Consider the following 19,653-nt stretch of genomic DNA (forward strand, 5'->3'; position numbering starts at 1 on the left):
TACTGGTGAAGTAACAAGGAGGGTTTTTTTGCCACAAAAGTTTTGTGGCAGGGGCTGATGGGAAAATCATTTGCATACATCTTGTTACAAAGGCTGACTACTTCCTGGCTTAGACAAAGTGTTGCCTGATAAACAGACTTAACACACAAATGTCTGTCTGGAATAAACAACAGCAAGCTTTGATTTACATTTCCATTATCAAAGATAATCTCTTTCCCAGTGTACAGGAATTAAGAGTCCTTGCCTTATAAAAAAAAAACCCAAAAAATCAGGCTGGCACCACAGGGATTTTACCAGTGCAGAACCTCGTTGGGGAGCCCTGGGGATGGGGTGTACAATGCAGGGGTATGGAATAAAGCTGGGAATCTGGTGTGGGCACGTACATGTGTGATGGCGAGGTGGATGATAATGAAGCACTTTGAACTCCCTATAAAAGTTGACTTGAAAGCAATGGCTGGAGTAAAATGGAGAGCCAGGCCTTCCTTTAAAGAAATCCTAGTAGCCACCAAAATCGCCGTAAATAATAATTGTAGCATATATGGAGTGACCCCTGTGTGTTTATATTATAATGTATAATGAAGGAAAAGTGAGTGTAAAAAAGCCCCAGTCCTGGTTCTGGTTTCTGTTTGTTAATCCCGTAAGCTCACCACATAAGACTGTATATAAAAGAGCATGATTTCCATTTTATTTTATTTTTTTTAATGTATATAAATCTTTGGTAGAATCCATGCCCAAAATTATAGATGAAAAATTTATTGCATGAACACAACCCAGCCATATAAATTTTTTATTACAAATAGGGCTCTGAAACTTGAATAAAATATGTCAGTTTATTATACAGTATTCCCCCCACCCCCAAAACATGATATGAATGGAAAATTTAACTTCTGCACTTCTGTGATGCTTCTGCAAGGTGCTGGGCTGGTGGTGGAGGAGAGGAACCTGCTGTATTTCACTGCAGAGCAGGCTCAGCATGGGCAGTGGCAGTGCTGCCTTGCTCATCTGGCATTGCTGGTCATTTCTTTCCTGCACTACACGGGGATCACCTTTACTGTTTCCAGGATAGATGTGGTAGCTCGTGGGCTGCTCAGAGGCTCAGGTTCTGCTTGGGAGAGGCTCTACAGAGGTAAAAAATGATCTTGGCACCCATTCACTGGGTTTGCGCAAACCAGCAGACAATAAAGAGGGTCACTGCCACCCCAGTGAATTCCAGGCGGGATTCAGCCTGCTCTGGGAAACACGGTGTGTTTTTGGGAGAGCTCCACAAAGTGTCCCGTCTCCCACAGTCAGGTAACCATGGAGTGGTTTAGCCCTGGGAAGTGCCATGGCACTCCAAAGAGGTTTTTTGGGTGGAGGAGTGCAGCAACACTTCACCGTCTGTGTCACGGTCTACAAAAAAGAACAACATTGTCAGTCTGTTGACATTGGTCCTGTCCACGGGCCAGACTTTCCTGGGAAGGTTTTATTCTTTCCAAACAATGGAGCGCTCCCTTCCAGTGCCGCCAGCCCTGCTTCCATGCAGCCGCCGTGCAGCCCAGCTGGAGCTGTGCTCCTGCTGCAGCTGAAAAGGAAAACTGCAGCCTGAAAAGTCCAGAGCTTCCGTCCTGGAGCTGGAGGTCCCTGCCTGAGCAGGGTTTGGGATCAGGCAGATCTGGGGCTCGCTCGTGCTGGGGTAGCATATGCTTAAGGAACAGATCCAAAGAGGAACAGAGAATAGAGATGTGATAGGAAATGCTGCTTTGAAACACTAGCCTGTTTTGTTGCTTGGGTTTTGTTTTTTCCCTTTATCCCTTAATCATAATTGATTCTTGGAAGTAGAGAGTAAAATAGCTTCAACATGTTTTTTTGATCCTGTTTGCTATGGTTGTGGTTGATATCAGATCCCCTTGAGCTTCTCTTGACCAGTAACCTTGAGCCCAGTGCACAGACTCACTCAAACCCCAGCTAGCTCAGGGTTAAAAATTCCAACCAATAACTTTTCTCTAACTAAAAAAGCCCCCAAATAAAACCCATTGTGCTATTCAAGGTTAAGCTTCCTTAAACATAAAACTAGATTCCTTGGTGATTTTTTTTTTTTTTTTTAATCAGCAATCTTAATAGTGGCTCCTCACTATAATATTTCCAACTCCATCTGAAATCATTTAAATCCTCCCCTTAATAACATGCACTTTATTGTAATATACAGATTCTTTGGCTTCCTACCAGCCTTAGCTTAAGGCACCAATGAAACTCGTTGCCGCAGGGGGCCGTGGATTCAAGAGGGGCTCGCATCTACTGTATATTTTGTTTTGTATGTTTTCCAATGGCTCTAATTATTGCAGGTGGTAGAATTTAACTGGCAGTGTTGTTGCTAAAGAAAATAGGCATAAAGTGTATACTGTTTTGCAGAGTGGCTATCAAATATATAGAAAAGAGAAAATCAAATGAATTGTTAAACTGCTCTATAGTAAGTGATTTTATTGATTTAATGCAAATGCTTATGAAAACGATCTTCCATTTATATCAATTATGTATGGGCAAAAATTAATTTATTCCTCCGGTCACCTGTTTGGCTAACTGACTCAGCAGGACAGACATTCCCCCTCCTGTTGTAGCCAAGCCCGCAAAACACTAAACGTTCCGAAAACTGGAATTTGAAAGTTTCCATGTGCAAAACAACAAAAAAGCCCCGAGAGGAGTTAGTGCCAACTGCTGAAAAAGCAGAGAGCGAGCGGTGGAGGCTGAGCAAGACTCCCTCGTCCTAGGCAAGACTGTAAAACACAACGGCTCTGATTTTGCCAATCCCTTAACCATGTGGCAGCACATTTATATGTGCCGGATCATCTGCGGCATCTGAATAAAATCAGGGAAGCAAAATTCTGCATATAAACATTTTGGCTAAGTGCCTCAACTCAGTCTTCTTATCTGGGGTTTCCACAAGATGCCACCTTGCATAACAATGCTGAGCACACGCTTGCCCAGTCCATGTTTTCGGTAGCCTCCCGTGATCCCCACCGCAGGATTGAGTGGCTTTAATTCCACCTCGTCCTGTGTTTCACTGCTCTGTGCCTCTCCACGAAGAATAGTGCTTAAAGCTGTGTTGTCTTTTCCTAGGAAATTAATATTTAATTTCAGCAGAAGGGGCGGGTTGCAGTGAAGCAGAATTAGGAGAAACGCTCTCACCAGAGCCAAGGTGATGATAAAAGGAGGAAGTTAAAGATTCAGCGTGCAGACAAACGTCCTACGGCCAGTGGAGCCCCTCTTGTGCCACTAGCCTTGGTGGAAAAACAGCACTGGAGGCAGACAAAAGTACTTTGTTTATCCCAAGCCAGGAGCAGCTCAGGCTGCGTGTGCTGCCCACCGGCTGCAGGGCTGCTCCGGAGCCAAGGTGCCAGAGCCGTGCCCGGCTCCCGCGGCCGCCACCACGGCCTCCAGATTTTAGGAAAGGGAAACAGTCCCCCAGTCCCACATTTCAGCAGGAACCTCTCCAAATCTATAAATTTTTGTGGAATTCTGAGCCTACTTGAAACATAAAGCCCAAACTCTGACTGAGCCATGGCTGGCTGGAGGGAAAGGAAAACCTAAAAAATAAGCAAAAGGCTAATGCCCGCCCTGTAAAATGAAATCCATTGAATGTTGATTTTGAATGTTAACTGAATATTTTACATTCCTAATATTTTACTTTTGTTACTACCTTTGCGGTATCGGAAACACGAAACTTCTTGCCAAAATCCAGAATACAACAGCACTGTGCGTGTTACCCCCATAGTGTATCTGCTGGCACTGATTTCAGCTTCAGGGAGAGATAATTCAGAAGATCAATATTTAAAACAAAATTGCAGAAGTGAGGATTTTTTTATTTTTTTTTTCCCTGAGCTTCGTTGGCGAAATTATTAAAAATAATAAATACAAAAGAGAGGAAATGGATTCTGGGACACACTGGGTATATATCACTTTTTAAGGGAATTTAATTGATTTTAAATAGAACTATCATGACTGAAGCTTTCTATGCTAAATATTCTGAGTGTTATATTCTGAAATTCATCAAGTTTTGTTTTGTGAGCACTTTTTTTTACTTGTAGTTTTTAATTTATACAAGATTGTCCTCTAAGCTTCTGAATGGTACCTAAAGCAGACAGTCAGCAGGTAAAAAAAAAAAAAAAATTGAATATTTAAAATAGGCATTTTCTTTATAGTGCTCTGCGGTAATTAAAATCTTCATTTGCTTAAAAGCAAGGAACCTTTTTAAAGCAATAAATTAGCATTGCTTGACCCAAGGTCACTAGTAGTACTGCTTCTTCCAGCACTATTAATACCTCAAAGAAAAAGAAGGGGTGGTGTTATGACTCTGTTGCAATAGAAGTAAGATTTTCAATTTAATCACAGTTAAGTGTCGTGACCTTTTGATCTTGCATTGACTTCTCACTGAAATGTGGTCAAATTTCAGACAGCTAATTCCAAACTCTGCAAAGTCAAGGTGAAGTCAGAAAATGGGTTTGTCACGATGAGGGGTGGTGTTGAGGCATTAGCAAGTGGTTTCATCGCCTAAGTTTTGTTTCACAGCAAGAACTTTTTCTACAGGATCAATAAATTACAGAACAATTTCTGGGGAAAAGAGAAGAAAGTGTATTAATTGCAAAAAAACAGTAATTCAAGGGATTTCTTAAAAAAATATTTTTTCCCACAGGTAAAGGGACTTTTTTTCCCAGTTCATAGTGACAGAGATAATTAAGAAGGAAAATACTGTTTGACTAAAGCTTCTACTAAGAATAATTTTTGGACCAAAGAGCAATCATCTTCGCATAAAGTAGAGTTAATAACGTGTAGAAAATGCAAAACACTCGTATTTACACATATCCTTTTATAGGTAATTTTATTATTTTAGGCAAATAAATTGTGCTTGTTGAAGAGTGTTAGCTGGGAGTTTGTGGGATTATTTTACACAAGTTCTAAAGCAGGTCATCCAGTATCTGGTCTCACATCCCACTGTGAATCACCACCAGCACCGTGCATTTTAGGGATCTTGTGGTGCTGTAACCACTGTGAAAGCACGCCAGAAAATCAGCTCTTCCCTCAGTTTTGCAGATTTTGTTCCAGAAATGTGTAGCCAACAATCTCCACGACTGTGTAGGGTTGCTAAGTTACCTTTCTATGCCTGCTTGGAGATATGTTTTGAGACTTTACTATGTGTTGGAGTAAGGCTCTGGTTTGTATACAACATAGAGGCTGCATTATAAAAAACATGTAGGAGAGTCGTTTAAATATGCCTTCTTTAAAAAGAAGGATTCTCAAAGCTTAATTTATGCCAACACACACCCCGAGCACTCTGTGTAGTGCCATAAACAAGATTCCCTTTTTTTTTTAAATTTTTTTCTTTTTTTTTTTTTTTTTTTTTTTTTTCTTTTTTGGTAGCAAACATATTACCTAGGCACGGGACTTTTGCATTATCATGTCCTAGTGCAACACTCCTGTCCTCAGTTTGTACTCTCAGCCTTTTGAGGAAGTCTGGCGCCTCTGATCTATTTTCCACAGCAGACCCTGTAATTTTTGGCTGTATTTTATGTTTTTCAGATTCAAGTCAATCTGAAAGTCCCAGCCAGCCAAGTGAAGCTGATATTAAGGACCAGCCAGAAAATGGTAAGTTCTTACCTGCTGCTCCTGCTTTGGGATATTAAAACAGCCCATATTTATAAAGATTTTTTTTTCCCCCCATGTCTAATATAAAAAGATGATTCAGAATAATTGACATGGGATGGCTACAAATAGGTTGTGCACTCTCCTCATAGTTAAAATGCTACTGTTCCATTAATCTAAGGTAGCATTTCTTTGTCCAGTCCTGGAGAGCAACTTTTTTTTTTCCCCCTTTAAAATTAATTTTAATTAGGGAGATGCCATTAAAGAGCCTGCTGTATGCAACCCTTATCCTTATTCCTCCGTAGCAAAGGCTTTCAGTCCCTGGGCCTTGAGTCATGACCTTCAGGGGAGTAGATACAACAGGAAAACAGATCAGGGAGGTTCAGCTACAGCTCCTTGGTGCTTCTCTCCACATTCTCAAGTGGCAGTGGCTGGAGTGGCAGCAGCAGAAGGACTGGGACTTTTGGGAAAACTCATGTTCTCTAAACCAGGACAGATTCAAAGTAGAAGCAATGGCTTCTACTGAACCAATGGCTTGCTTTGTAAAGCATACTGGGAAAAAAAAAATAATAAAATTCAATAATAATGGATTTCTGTGGGGACTGTATGTGAAATGATGATTGTGTGTGTAATGGAACAGCTTCTCTTCCTTTTTTGTGTTTAGCTAAGGTAGACCTCAACAATTTTTGTTGGCCCATTGGCAACTGAGTTTTGTTTTACTACTTCTATTTAGGACTTTGAATAAGGGATGGCTATTAGTAGTAGTTCTTGACTTCTTTTATCTATAACCAGTCCATTTTTTAATAAGACCTAAATGTAGATTGGGCTACCCACTGTACTTGGGGTCTACTCTGCATACACAGAAAAGAATTTATGTGAAGGGTTTATGCCCCTGAAGCCCTGTCACTATTTCTGGGATGTGTAAATCCATGTAGAAATACTGTATCTGTAGTAATACACGTGTGATTTCCCTTTCACAGAGAACTGTGCTTTGCCTTAAACCCCTGCAGCTGTGTGTGTGTTCAGTGGGGGTTTTGGGGGCTTCAGCAGCAGCCAAACAAGCTGCAAGGGACAGTGGGGCTGTGGGGCTGCATTCACATCTGGACTGCTTTGGGGTTAGGGTTTAAACAGGGGATGATTTAAGGGAAGAAGAAAAGGTTTAGGTACACAAAAACCTTTAAACTACCAGCATGAATCATAGGACGTGGAACATAGGGCTTATTGGGCTGGCAAGATTTTGGCTATTTGGGCTCCTGTATTTTCCTCCCATTAGATATGAAAGGTTTCATATTTTGATAGATTTTGTGCTGTTCATCTCTAAACATACCATCTTAAAACATTGCTGTTGTTTCTGAAAGACAGCGCCTAATTTCCCTTATCAATCCTGTTCACAGAAATTCTAATTTGTAGCCAAAGGATTGCAAGGTTAAGAGAAGAACTGACTAAACTGTGATTTTTGCTCTGCCAATTCTGCTATTTTTTTTTCAATGGGGAATATGTTGCCTGTGTTTATTAAATCATATTTTAATTTAGAATGTATTAGGCACCAAGCATGTTATTATTTTGTGTTTAGATAATATTCTTTTGCAGCTATTAAAGCACAGTTCACCTTACCCTGCAGTTTCTTAGTCTTTAACAAAGCTTGCTACTCAACAACTGCCCCGAAAAGCAGCAATGTCAGTGTTTAATAATGTAGAATCTGTAAGAGCCTAGTGAAATGAAATATCTCTGATTTGGAGCCCGAGTCTTCTTTGTAAAACAATCTTTTAGTGAATTCTTGGAACTTTGCTGGCGACCTACAAAAGGTACTTTTTTTAATTTTTTTTTTTTTTTTTTTAATAAACAGGAAAAGGATTTTTCTCTCTCTCTTTTTTTTTTTTCTTCTCAGTTTTACTAAAGGGTATTTTTTTCTCCACCACAGCAGCAGCCTCCTCACTGGTTCTGCACCTTCTGCAGTGCGTGTGTGGGAGATTTTCTAAGGCAGAGTGTTGGCCCTGAAGGGCTCGTTCCCCCCGGGGCAGGCGCTGAGCTCATTCCCAGCACACACAGCCCCCAGCTCCAGGGTAGCCGGTGTAGATCAACACAGATCTGCAGCTCTTATCTCCTGGACGTGAGGATGAAAGCAAAACTGCAGGCTTTAGAAAATGAAAAACTGCACGCACAGAAACGGACACAATAAATCATATTAACTGCGTTGTTCTACACTTGCTGTAGACCCACTTCCACAGGGCCTGATCCAAATCCCTCCGGAGTCAATGGGAGGCTCGTAATTGATTTTGCTGAGAGTGGGAATGAGCCCACACAGAGAGGAATTTATTATTATTATTATTATTTTTTTTTTTAATCAAAGAAAAAATAGAATGGTGAATAATCTTATTCCCACTGATGCCAACAGTGGAGTGACCAGATTGAGGGCAGATTTGGAAGCATTTTTGCATGTGTTTCTGGAAGGCACAAAGAAGTGTATCGATTCAGTGCTGCCTTTTCCATGCATGCATTCCTTCATTTTAAAAAAATAAATCTTTAAAGGCCTTGTGAGGGTTATACAGCCTCTCTACTTGCCTGTTAATATCCTTTCTGTTCCACTCCATAAATTCTAGAGCTATTTATTATACACATATATTTTGCATACCTTGAGTAATGTAGGTTCAGAAGGGTCAACTATACGGCCCTGAAAAAGAAGGCCTCCTACTACAGATTTTAATTTATCATCCTAAATTGTATGTGTTGTTTTGCAAAGCCTGTGTGTCTAACCTTCATTGAAGTGAAGTTCATGGGAGAAAAAAGCTTTTCTTTTTTAGAGCCACTCATGTGTTTTTTCTAGTGGGCTTTGCTGGTTCGTTTTCTGGAGCAGGATCATCACAGACAGGGGAGATGGTGACATCTTCTGCTCTCAGTGGTGGCTTCAAAACCAACTCTGGCCTTTGCCTCAGCCTTCATTAAGGCAGAACAGTTTCCAGACAGTCATCCAGTCAAATCACTGCAAATATTTAACAGAAATATTAAGCATTTCATTATTTCTGAAGAGAGAGATGCAGCATGATGGCCATGAAAAGCAAACATGCAGGCGAGACAGGGCTCGTTGGTGCATGGATGGTCCAAGGTCCAGATGTTTCATGCTGGAGCTGGGGGTAAAACTAACACAGGGTGTGCACTGTGCTGCTCTGTCACCATGGGAAACAGCTTTTTGGGGAGAGGCAGAACATCCAGAATTCCTCTGTTTGTTCTATGGGTGAGGAAATTTGCGGGAGGGATAATGAAAGAAGCCAGCAACTTCATCTGAAAGGCAGGAATATTTTATGATGCCCTGATATTTTGCTCAAACCAGGGATTTTTTTTTTCTGACCAGCTGGGTGGAACACCCATGTGGAAAATTCCCCACTTTTGTAGTTGCCTAATGGTATGTAAAAGCTTCATTTCAGTTGGCACCGCAAAGTGATTTTGCAATTCACCCAATCAAAAAAAAAAAAAAAAGTTTATTGATTTTAAAAGCTTGTTAAATGCACTGGTTTGGTGTTGTGTTTTATAAACAAACTAGTTTTCAGAGAAGTGAGGATGACAAAATGGGTAGTCTGATGTAGTGAAGTGACTGCATGCCTGGGGATCAGGAACAACTGAATTCCCAGCTCAGCACTGCTGTGGACACTCTCTCAGGCTTTTATTCTCACTTCCAGTCATGGAAACAGCTATCAGATAGATTTTCTTTTTTGCAAGTCGGATTATTTTAAACTTTTGTAGGGAAACCTTTCGGTCTTTTTGTCTGCAAAGTGGGGATGTTTGCAATTCTGGCTTTCAGAGAATATTAAAAGTCCAATCCTGCTCTGCTCCATCAGGAGCTGAACTCTGGAGAAAGGCAGGGAAGATGTAGAAGAGAGTAGTGAATAACTGTGGTCCAGAGCTGTGCTGCTGCTGTCAGTAAATGGATGTCAGGCAGTGTTTGTGTTTGATGTGGTGGCACTGGTGAGTTAATAAGTGCAGCGTAAAGGTGCAGAGGAGGTGTGCTGTGCAAAGCAGGAGAATGCTGTGTCATTTCTGACAGGCTGCTCGTGGCTCTCGGGCGGGAGGACTGTGATTTGGTGGCTCAGAGTTGGTAGCACAGCACTTTGACTGTAGATCAACGAGTTCTTTTTTAAAGAAGTTGGTAAATTCTCCCTTTTCAAGTGAGCAGGGCAGCATTCATTATTACAGCTGATTACAAACGTGTGCCAAATCCATTGCTCAAACAATTTCTGAAGAGGGAGAGGCGTTTTTCTAAAGAAATAAAAATGTGTAATGCCCAAACCAAATGCTTTTTAGCTTTAATGCAGTCTCACTGCTTTGAGCTGCAAGTACCTTAACTGCAGGAAATGAAAGGCACATTGTTCATTGAAACATTAAAAAAAAAAAGAAAGAAAAAAGAAAAACAATGATGCGCCGTAACTCGCAGAACTAGTTTCTCAGCCTTACAGTAATTACACTGGACTTGTAAATATCATCTGTGCATTCTTTGCTTTAAGTAGGGGTTGGACTTGAGTATAAAACCTTAAAAAAATGTTGAAGTATATGCTTACTTTTCCATGCCTTAAAAGAGAAAGGAAGAATTTCTGGTCCTTGAACTGTGGGGGAAAGAGAGAGCCACAGTGGGAACAAATGCAAAGAGAAGTTTCTTCTTTTCTAGGCAAAGCTGGTCACGGAAGGCATGATTTAGCTTTGGCTGGAGGAGGAGATTATGTGTGGGAAGACCCCTCTGCCTAAACTAACAGGCTGCAGAGTCTAGTCCCTCTGTGAATGCATTCTTTCTGGTCCCAAATTTGGCATTCCAGGCAGTGGGATAGCTTTGGCCAGTGGAAGCAGTGCCTGCCTGGCCCAAGGCTTGGGCACCCTTCTCGGACTCAGAGGTCACCCTTCAGACCCTCATCCCAAGCAGAGAAGGAGTAGCTGCTCTTTGTGGTTGTCCCCATCACTCAGCCAGCCTTGCAGGTTAAATGGCAGCTGAGTGACATCCAGTTCCTTCACAGCCAAATTTTTAATGAGGGGAAATGTTCTGCCTTCCAAGGCCGTCCCTTCTGCTCAGGCCATGCCTTACCTCTTGCCTCCACTGCTTCAGGTAGAATCCAGCTGCCTCCCAGGCTTCCAGAGCTGCGACAGAGCTTGGTGCCAGCTCACCAAGGAGGTGCTGGGGTTGTCTGGAGGCTCCTCTGTCCTTGGATAAGCCCCTCAGCTCCCACCTGAGGAGTGCAAGGACACGAGCAGTCCGATGAACACAATGCTGAAACTGGTGCTGTTAGAAAATACATGGTCTCAGACGACTAACATTCCTGAAACACCTCATTTTCAGGAGATAACTGAGCCTTGCAGAGAAAGTTTTCTATCAGTTACAGCTGCAAAGGCAGTAATACAGTAACGGCAGCTTTTATTAATGTTCTTGTTCATGGGATTATTTGCATCAGAATCTTATAAATGCAAGAAGACTCCCCTCTCTTGTTTACAGAGCCACGCTGAGGAGTTATCACAGCCTGAGGGACTAATCTAAAATTAACTTTCTTCAGAAAAAGCTTTTAAAAAAAAGCCCTTAGCATTTCCAATAAGGAATCTCATCGCTGGCGCTGAAGTCAGAGCTCCTGGTGATGTCAGCTTGTTTGCACCTTTGTAACTTGCCAGGACCAAATTCTGAACAGATTTGCACCCTTATGGATCACGTTGTCTGCTGACTGGGAACAGCAGTGGGGAAATTTGTCCAGGCTTGGAAGCGGTGGCCGAGTCAGGGAGTTGTGGTGGGGTTGGTCTCTTCTGGCTTCCCCGGGACTGGGCAGGACAGGCTGTTGAGTCTAACAGGACTCATCAGCCAAGAAAGGTCTGGTGAGGTCCAACCTGTGTTTCATCACCCCCTGAGAGTGCCTGTAGGCAGCTCTGAGGGCCAGCGTTTCCCAAGGAAACAAAAGCAGATATGTCTGGTTATAAATTTAGCTTATGCGTGATGCAGTCTTGCATTTCCTTCATCTTATTCCATTGCATTACGTTCCCAAAAAGAACTAGAAATACAGCATTTCAATCTTAATAAGCTAGAATTGAAACTTTTTTTCAGCGTCCAGGTGTATTTCCCATCCAGATTCATGATTGTCATGAAGAATCATCTGAATAAATAGGAAAGAAAGCACCATTTTCCCCTATCCTACCACATTGTCTTTTGAGTCCACAGTGTGAGGCACAGTTACACCATTTCCAGGATTTCTTGGGTCCTGTGGTAGGCTCAGGATTTAGCCTGCTTATCAGTGGCTGGCACTCTCCTGGGGGAATCCAGTGATGGCAAATGGCTCTGACTGTCAGGCGAGAAACGGGGACGGCAGTGGGGTCAGTCTCTGCTGGCCATGGCTGGAGACCCTTCCCATCAGTGACCTGCAGTGCTCGAGGCTTGGGCATTGACAGCAGACTTCACTTTTCACTGCTGCTAACCATTAACCTTCACAAGCAAAGCATTCCCACAAAAAATTCATCCAAGGCGAGTATGACAGGAAATATTCAAAGCATGAAATGAATGCTTATAGCATGACAAAGCAGTGCTTGAAAGACATGAAATGTTCATTACGCTTGGAGTGGCTGAGCACTGCAAAGGAGAGGAGAAATAAAAGTGTGGCTCCAGTATATATTTTTATTTCTCCATGTGTGTGTACAGAAAAAAGGCAGTGAACCTTTCCAATGGATAAGGTGCACAAATACAGCTGTGATTATTCTAAAAAGGAGTTTCAAAAATCTGTTTTTGTTCTGTTGCTCTGTCCCAGTCCTTTCCATGAATCTTTATCCAGGAGACAACAGCAAGGGCCATCTAGAGGGCAGCTCGGAAATGGGATGGCCAGGAGCAGCCTCTTAGGAAACTCTTGAGTTTCCCTTTGCAGGGTCAAGGATTTTCTTTGTCCCGAGGGCGCCTCAGTGTCAGGTCACTGTCCCCTCCTGGGTGGCAGCGCTGGGATGGGCAGGCAGCCATGGCACGTCCTGCTACACATGTCCCATGTTCCAGGACACAGCAGCTGGAGCTGTGAGCAACCACCAGCTTTCACTACAACTGTTTTTAATGCCTGTCTCCTTGAGAGAGTTGCTGTTTAATTAACAGCTGAGAGCTGGGTTGCATCAGAGTAATTGCGGCCGCTGGAGCGGACCACAGGCTGAAGGATGCTTTGGAACACCACCCTGCCCACCAGGAAGCTGGGCACTTAGGGAAAGGAGTTTATTTGTGGTGTGGGCATCGTTTAATTTCTGTTGAGTGAAGAGGGGAGTTTATTAGTGGAGAAAGGATGTGATGCCAAGGTCTGACTCGCAAAACAAAACCCCAAACCTTTCTGTTTGTCTTTCTATGCAAAAATTCCCTAATGCTCGGTAATGTAAGACAAGGGGGAAATTTTACTTGCGGGAGAATTGCCTTCCACAATAACTGAGACAAAAAACACAAAACGCCCACACCAGAGCAGCATGATCCAAAATGTGAACTTTTTACGCCTCCCCAACCTTCTAGGTTAGGCTTCCAACCAAGTGATCTTTTATTATCAACGTGATATACCCTTGACATAATTTGGCGCAGTAAAGCTTCTTCTGCTGAACTCGTGATTTCATTTACTAGATCTGATGAAAGTTCTGTGAACCACAGTAAAATGTGATAATTAGTAGTTTAATTCTTTTAGGGTGTGCGTATTAATTGAAAAGGCTTGAACTATAAATACAGGGCCTGTGGATAAAAGCTCCCTCTGAAATCAGTCGCTTCCCCTAAGTATTCATTACTCCACATCTATTTAGGTGGTGTCTCTTTGTGGCAGTGAGTGGGAACCCTCCACTCAGAGATCACAGCAGTCAAACCCAGGCTGGCTCACCGCTGCTCTCCTGGCCATCGGAAGTGCTCCCTGGCCAGAATTTCACCCTCTGTGGTCAAACCACTGGAAGTTAAGAAATGTGTGCTGGGAGCTATGCTGTGCAGATGAGCTGGGGAGGCGCTGGCTCCCCTCCTGCAGAAGTCAGAAGGGGATGAAGGCTTGAGGCAGAGGTAGTGGAAGAGGTGGGTGAGTGGGTGGGTGTCTTTCTGTTTTCCAACAAGTCCACCCAAAGGCATCAGAGATTCCCTGAGACTCCAGTCCCAGCCAGTCTGGCACTTCTCAGCAAAATGTACTTTTCCTCCCATTTACACACTTATCCTTCACTGTACCTGAGCTACCAGCACCCAGACTTCTGTGGGGGGCTTCAGCCAGAGCTTGGTTCATCCAGATGGGAATGTCCAGGTGTAGATAAGGGATTGAACTTTCCCACTCACACTCGGGTGTTCTTTTGCTCTGAATTCCTGACCAGCACAGGAAGTGTTCTGTTGACTCCAGACCTTTCCAAACAGATCTATACACTACGAAAATGTGTGTCATTTTTTCACACCTTCCTCTGGCTTCTGCCTGTGGTGTAGTGCCTTTATGAATCTTGTGGTTTTACAGGTACAGCGTGGTTTGCTTTCAAATGGATCCAAACCTTCATACTCGTACTTGGTTTGCACGCTCAAAAAAAAAAAACCTGTATGTCTGCAAATATTTCAGATTCTTGGGTTAATCAGGTGCTTTCCAAGTAAGTTTGTTAACTTGGAAACAACCTGGGGTTGGGTGCCCCAGCAGGGAGGAACATGTGAAGGGCAATGCACAGCTCCTGAAAGAAGCAGAGTGGACTGCTGCTGTTGTCAGGGAGGGCACTTCAGTGAGACCAGGCTCCCAGAGAAAGCCTCATCACTTCTGTAGATAATTTGATACATTTTTTTAATTGCAGGTACTACTTTTTAACTGCAGAAGTTACTAGCTGGGAACTGGAAAGAAAGCTTAGAGTGACTCTCATAGAGTTGTGAGAATAAAATCTCCTCTGAAGCCTGGCTCTAGTGTGATTGAAATGGAAAAGTACCAGATCCATTTCTTGGAAAGTGAGAAGGAGACTTTTATTTGCAATGGTCCGCAAATATTTTCCCAGGAGGTAGTGATCATGGCAAGAGGGGCAGGAGGGAAGGTGAGGCAAGTGAGCCTCACTTGTAAACACACTCCTTTCACTCTGCTGTTGTTATCTGGCACAAAAAAGGACGCCACAAGCTGTTTACAGCAACTTTGTGTTGTTCGTTTCTCAGCTGCTCCTTTTTCAGTGCCCTATCTTCACTTGTACAACTTTTTTTGTGGGTTGTGATAGTGTCCGGATATATTTGGGCGGTGGGGTGCTAGGAAGGTGCCAGTTGATTAAATGTGCTGCTTGCTATGTTCATTTCATGTCTGCTGTCTTAACATTTTTTTGTTAACCACTGTTGCAACTGAAGAAAATGCTGAAGTTTGACAGCTGGGAGTTACTGCTGAGTATGTGCTGTAAACTATATCATCCCTCTGCCTTCTCCCTTTCTCCCCCTCCTGCTGGAACCAAATGATTTATAAAATGCCTTCACATTCTTGAGTGAGTTCACACCATCACCTCCAGGCACTGCACTGAGGAGTCTTAGGAGTGGATGGGAAACACAGATCTGATAGCTGGTACTTCTCTCTGAAAGTGAAAAAAAAAAATGAGGCAAAAAAGGGCTGATTAAATTTAAAGGAGAAAAGTTTCCTGCTGTGCCCCAGAGTAAATCTGTAGTGAATGAAGCACTTTCTAGTAAACAAGAGATGTGCGTGGTTACAGTGGGGTTTTATTATTACCCACTGCCATTGTTTTCCATTCTCATAAGATTCAATTAATGCAATCATTTTAGAGTGTCTCTAATCATTACCTCCCGCCCTCCCTCACTTGCACTTGAAGCAAGGGGATCTGCTGCAAGCCACGCTCTGGTGTGAGCAGCCAGCACCTCGCTCCTGTCCCTGGCGAGGGGAGCACAAGGAAATGATAGGGCTGCTCCAGGGGATCCAAATGTTTCTCTTCTCTCTGTCTGGCCTTTGCAGGACACGTCGCCAGCACCCAACCCTGGCTGTGGTGTGTCCTCCCAGGGGGCCACCGTGGCACCCCAGCAGTCACCCTGCCCTAGCCAAGCACAGGGGTGTCAGCACCAGCTCTCAGACCATGCTGGGCCAAACCTTTAACTGGAATTTCTTCTGCCAGAATCATAAGGGAGGGATACTGCTCTCACTCACAGAGAACCCAGACCCCTGTCCCTGTTATTTTTCTACCTTAATTCCCTACTCTTTTGATTTTATCTGTAACAGAAGGCTCTTTGACATCTGCATCTCCATCTGAAAACCTGCTGGTGTTTGGGGGGGTGTCCCCACCTGACCAGCTTTGCACTGCAGACCTCCTGCAATTTTCCCACATGTTAAACCTCAAAGTCCTGATTTTCAAAATCAGGGAATTCACATTCAGGAAGTTTCCAGCAGCAGAATGCAGTGAGCTGGCCCTGTCCCCCACGCCGTACAGAGGGGAGCCAATTTTATCGTACAGCCGAGCATGCCAGAGCTGGAGCTGCAGGAGGAAGGGAAGAGGTGAGGAGCAGGAGAGGGTGGACAGCAGCCTGACAGACTGAGGTGGCTGTGGTTTTGAGGCAGGAGGGGATCCCCACAGATTTTTGTGAGGGAAGGCTTAGAGCAGCGGTTGGGTAGTGGCCCACGGCTCCATTTAAATCAATAACAAAGTGGGCTGGAAAGGATGTGACAACCTGAGCAAACAGCTGAGGAATGAGGCAGCTCAGTGTTAGTGAATCCAGATTTCTGTCTGCCACAGCCATGAAGGATGGATTTGCAGTAAGACTGGGGGCCATCCACTGTTAGGAGGAGAGGGAAGTAAAGATCATTCCGTGTACAATATAAATGTAAGTTGTTATTACGACTATTGCTATGTCAGCCGTAAACTGTTCCCACGAGAACAGAGATGCAGCATTATTGAAAAAGAATGTCTTACTGTGAAATGGGCAGCAGAAACACTGTGGCATTATCTGCTGGGCAGTGAATTTACCTTGGTGACAGATCATTATTCCCTCCTGCAAACGAAGCGGATGAAGGGCAGGAACACAAGGATAACTCAGCAGCACTTGTATTTTACAGGCTTCTGAATTGAAGAGACAAACAAACAAAAAGTAGCCAGATAAAACTGTAAGGATGGAGAATGTAAAGAGAGATTGCTTGGGGCAAGAAATTGGGAAGAAAGCAAATTTTCTTCCAGATCTATGCTGACGTGATGCATGTATTAAGACATGGATCTAACAGTAAGCATTAAAATGAGACACCAGTGAACCTAAAATCCTTCCTGTCCCTCTGTAATCACTGGAGATACCAGGTCTTTTGAGAATTAATCTCTCTCTGTTGAACCTGAGGAAAACCAAGATGTTTCAAACACTTCAAACTCTGGACAAGTCACCCACCCCTCTCCTGCTCATCCTGACAAGCCAGAGCAGACAGAGTTGCTCAAGAGCAGAGGTGGATCTAGCAGGGCATGTGGACTTGGCTGAAAGACTTCTTCACCATTAGATGTAGGGAGTAGAAGAGTGGACAGACTATCTACTGCCCACATGTACTTTTTCCCTTTCTGTTTTTCTTTTGAATTCTACAGAATGGGAGTTTCTTAGATAAATTATCATTTTTGATAAGTGTTCATGTGCTCTGTGGAAGAATGTGTCTAGGGATGGGCACACTGGCAGAGAGAATTTCCTCCTCAGCTCTTCCAGTGAAGTTTTGTTCTAAACTGCCCAAATGAAGCCATTATTCAAAAGTAAAAATGTTCTGTTGCAGTTCTTGTTTTCATTCTTTCATGTGTCTGGGGACTAAACTTCTGTGAAAAAGAGCCCATTCTCACAGGATGCCTTGCCTAATTTTGCAGACAAGAGAGGTTCAGCTATTCCAATTACGATGAGATAAGAATCTGAAATGTTTGGGATCGCATCCATCCTGAGTTGAACTCTAACTTTTCCAAAATCCATCCATCATTATTTTTCCCTTTATTTCTGCATTTCAGTAATGCAAACAAAGGAGGAACAGAATGCATCAAAAACCATAATAGATGGGCTTTCTTTTACCTGAGTTGCTTTAGTTTAATGTAGAGCTCTCTGCAAGTTAAATTCCTTTTCCTTTTTCATTTTTTCCTGCCAGCTTGAAAGAGTACAAAATGTCACAGGCCAGACGGCTAAGTGTGGCCCAAAATATGAAGTCCTGGCCTCTGTGGTACCTTCAGATTGTCTTGAGTACATGAGGACAGGGCAGTCCCCCCCCAGTGCCATGTTTCTGCATCCCTGGGTATTGCACTGTGCCACACTCACTGACTGCTGGGATGGGTTAGAGGGTCTAGAAAGGCAAATCTTCTACCACAGGAAGGGAGTGCAAAGGTTTAGCTGTCCAGCCCAGCTTCCAGCAACAGATTCATCCCAGGTCCTCACTGGTACCCCAAGAGCATGTCTGAGTTACTGCTGCAGGCACCCTCCTGGGATGGGACATCCCACCAACATCATCCCAATTCCCTGAGCATCTCCCCTGGAACCACCCACTCTGCCACACACAGTGAGATAAACACTTGAAATCAGTGAAGGATGAACAAGGTCCCTCTCTGCCTCTTCTGTTTACTGTCTTCATGTTGAATTCCTCACAATGAGTGAACTCCCAGGCCCCCTTTGGGCTACAGCTTGAGCAGATTACACGAGAAAAATAAACTTGGTCCGTGTTCTGACCTGACCTTGGCCTGAACCTGAGAAAGTGAATGCCCCTATCACACCAACATGTGTCTGTAGAAGTACAGTAAACACAAACGAGGGTCACTGGCCCTCTCTGTCCTGCAGTCCCAGGCCAGGAGTCTGGAGTTTTGGGCTGTCGGCCCAAGTACTTGCTAATAAATGTCCATTCTTAGTCCATAAAGGAATGTAGACAGGGCATCCTGCCCTACAAAACACAAACTTAGAATGAAACGGAAAGAGAGTCTCAGTCGTGGTGCAGAGCTCTGCTGCTGGTTTCCACATCCAGCAGTCTGTTCCCACTGGATTTATGTCGCTAGTTTGGGACTTGGCTGGGGCACTGCCCACTAATACACTGGGTGTCTGAAAGCCTGCTTAACCCTGAGTGCAGCAGAGCTTGGGAAGTCAGTCAGTCACTCTGTGGGGCATCCTCCTCAGTGCTTGGGAGAGGCAGAGACCTGGCAGAGCCTGGGTTATGAGCCTGGAGAGCCGGGGTCACCCAGGATGGGGCTGTGTTGCTTCCAGGGGTGTGCAGTACTTTGCCCGTGCACCTTCACTCTCCCAGTGGAGCCAGTCAGAGGCAGATGATTGCATGACATGATAAATCTCCTCCCTCCCCAGCCACAAGAATAACTGAAGTGTAAAGTTAGTTGAAATAACTAATATTTTAGTAATGATAGGGAAAATAGCTAATAACTAATAATCTAACCAGTAGACTTCACCCTGCTTAGGACTAAAAGCTATCAGAGTTAGCTCTGTGCAAAGAATAGAGGAGTAAGAGACTCCTGGAGGGAACACTCCAAACATTCAGTTTAAGGGCCAGCAGGTAAATAGACAATATCCATGGAGTTTACAGTGAATTCCAGTTTGCTCACCGTTGGTGGCAGCTGAGAAGGTGTAAAGAAGTAGCTCTGAAGGGAGAGAAAAGCCATGGGGAAAGGTGGAGCTGGCTGATCCTCGTGACTTAGCTTCCATGCCCAGCTTCCTTGCTTTCACATCACATTTGTACAATCTAATCTTGGGCAGATATTTCCACAGCTTCCATTATCGTGGTGTCCTGCCACGGTCTTCGAGAAGTGCCGTGGTGTGAAGAGAGGGGAGCGCCAGGAGGGGAGGATGAGAGGAACCAGTGGGTGAAATCACCAGGGTTTGTGTCTGTATCACCCAGCAGAGTGAGGCAGAGGAGCTGCCCTCACCTGACCCTGTCCTCACCAGCTCCTCCTGGACTCTGGGCTTTCCTAGAGAATCCTGCCATATTATCTGGATACATGGATTATTCCTATAACTATAAACTAACGTGCACATTAAAAACCCCCAATACCTCTTTTTACAGCCCTCTAATTCTGTGTCTACAGGACTTCAGACTCCCTCAGTGAGGCTCCAAACGTGTCTGAAGGGTAACCTTGGAGGGTGCACTTACCTACCACCAGCTG

The 19,653-nt window shown here is 43.8% G+C and overlaps 1 protein-coding gene across 12 annotated transcripts in view; it reads left to right on the top strand.

Annotated features, from left to right (window-relative positions):
- NFIA (nuclear factor I A) overlaps positions 1 to 19,653 on the top strand; it is a 248,965-nt gene that overhangs the window by 129,269 nt on the left and 100,043 nt on the right. For 11 of the 12 annotated variants that reach the window (XM_014250709.2, XM_014250706.2, XM_014250707.2 and 8 more), the window contains exon 3: positions 5,551 to 5,616. The exons of the other annotated variant lie outside the window; for it this stretch is intronic. In XM_014250709.2, the coding sequence (XP_014106184.1) occupies positions 5,551 to 5,616 (66 nt within the window). The remainder of the gene's footprint in view (positions 1 to 5,550; positions 5,617 to 19,653) is intronic. 12 annotated transcript variants of the gene reach the window in all.

This window comes from Pseudopodoces humilis, chromosome 10 (assembly GCF_049639895.1).
Source record: "Pseudopodoces humilis isolate 2021_Gansu_Grassland_sample_001 chromosome 10, ASM4963989v1, whole genome shotgun sequence".
Taxonomy (NCBI): Eukaryota; Metazoa; Chordata; class Aves; order Passeriformes; family Paridae; genus Pseudopodoces; species Pseudopodoces humilis.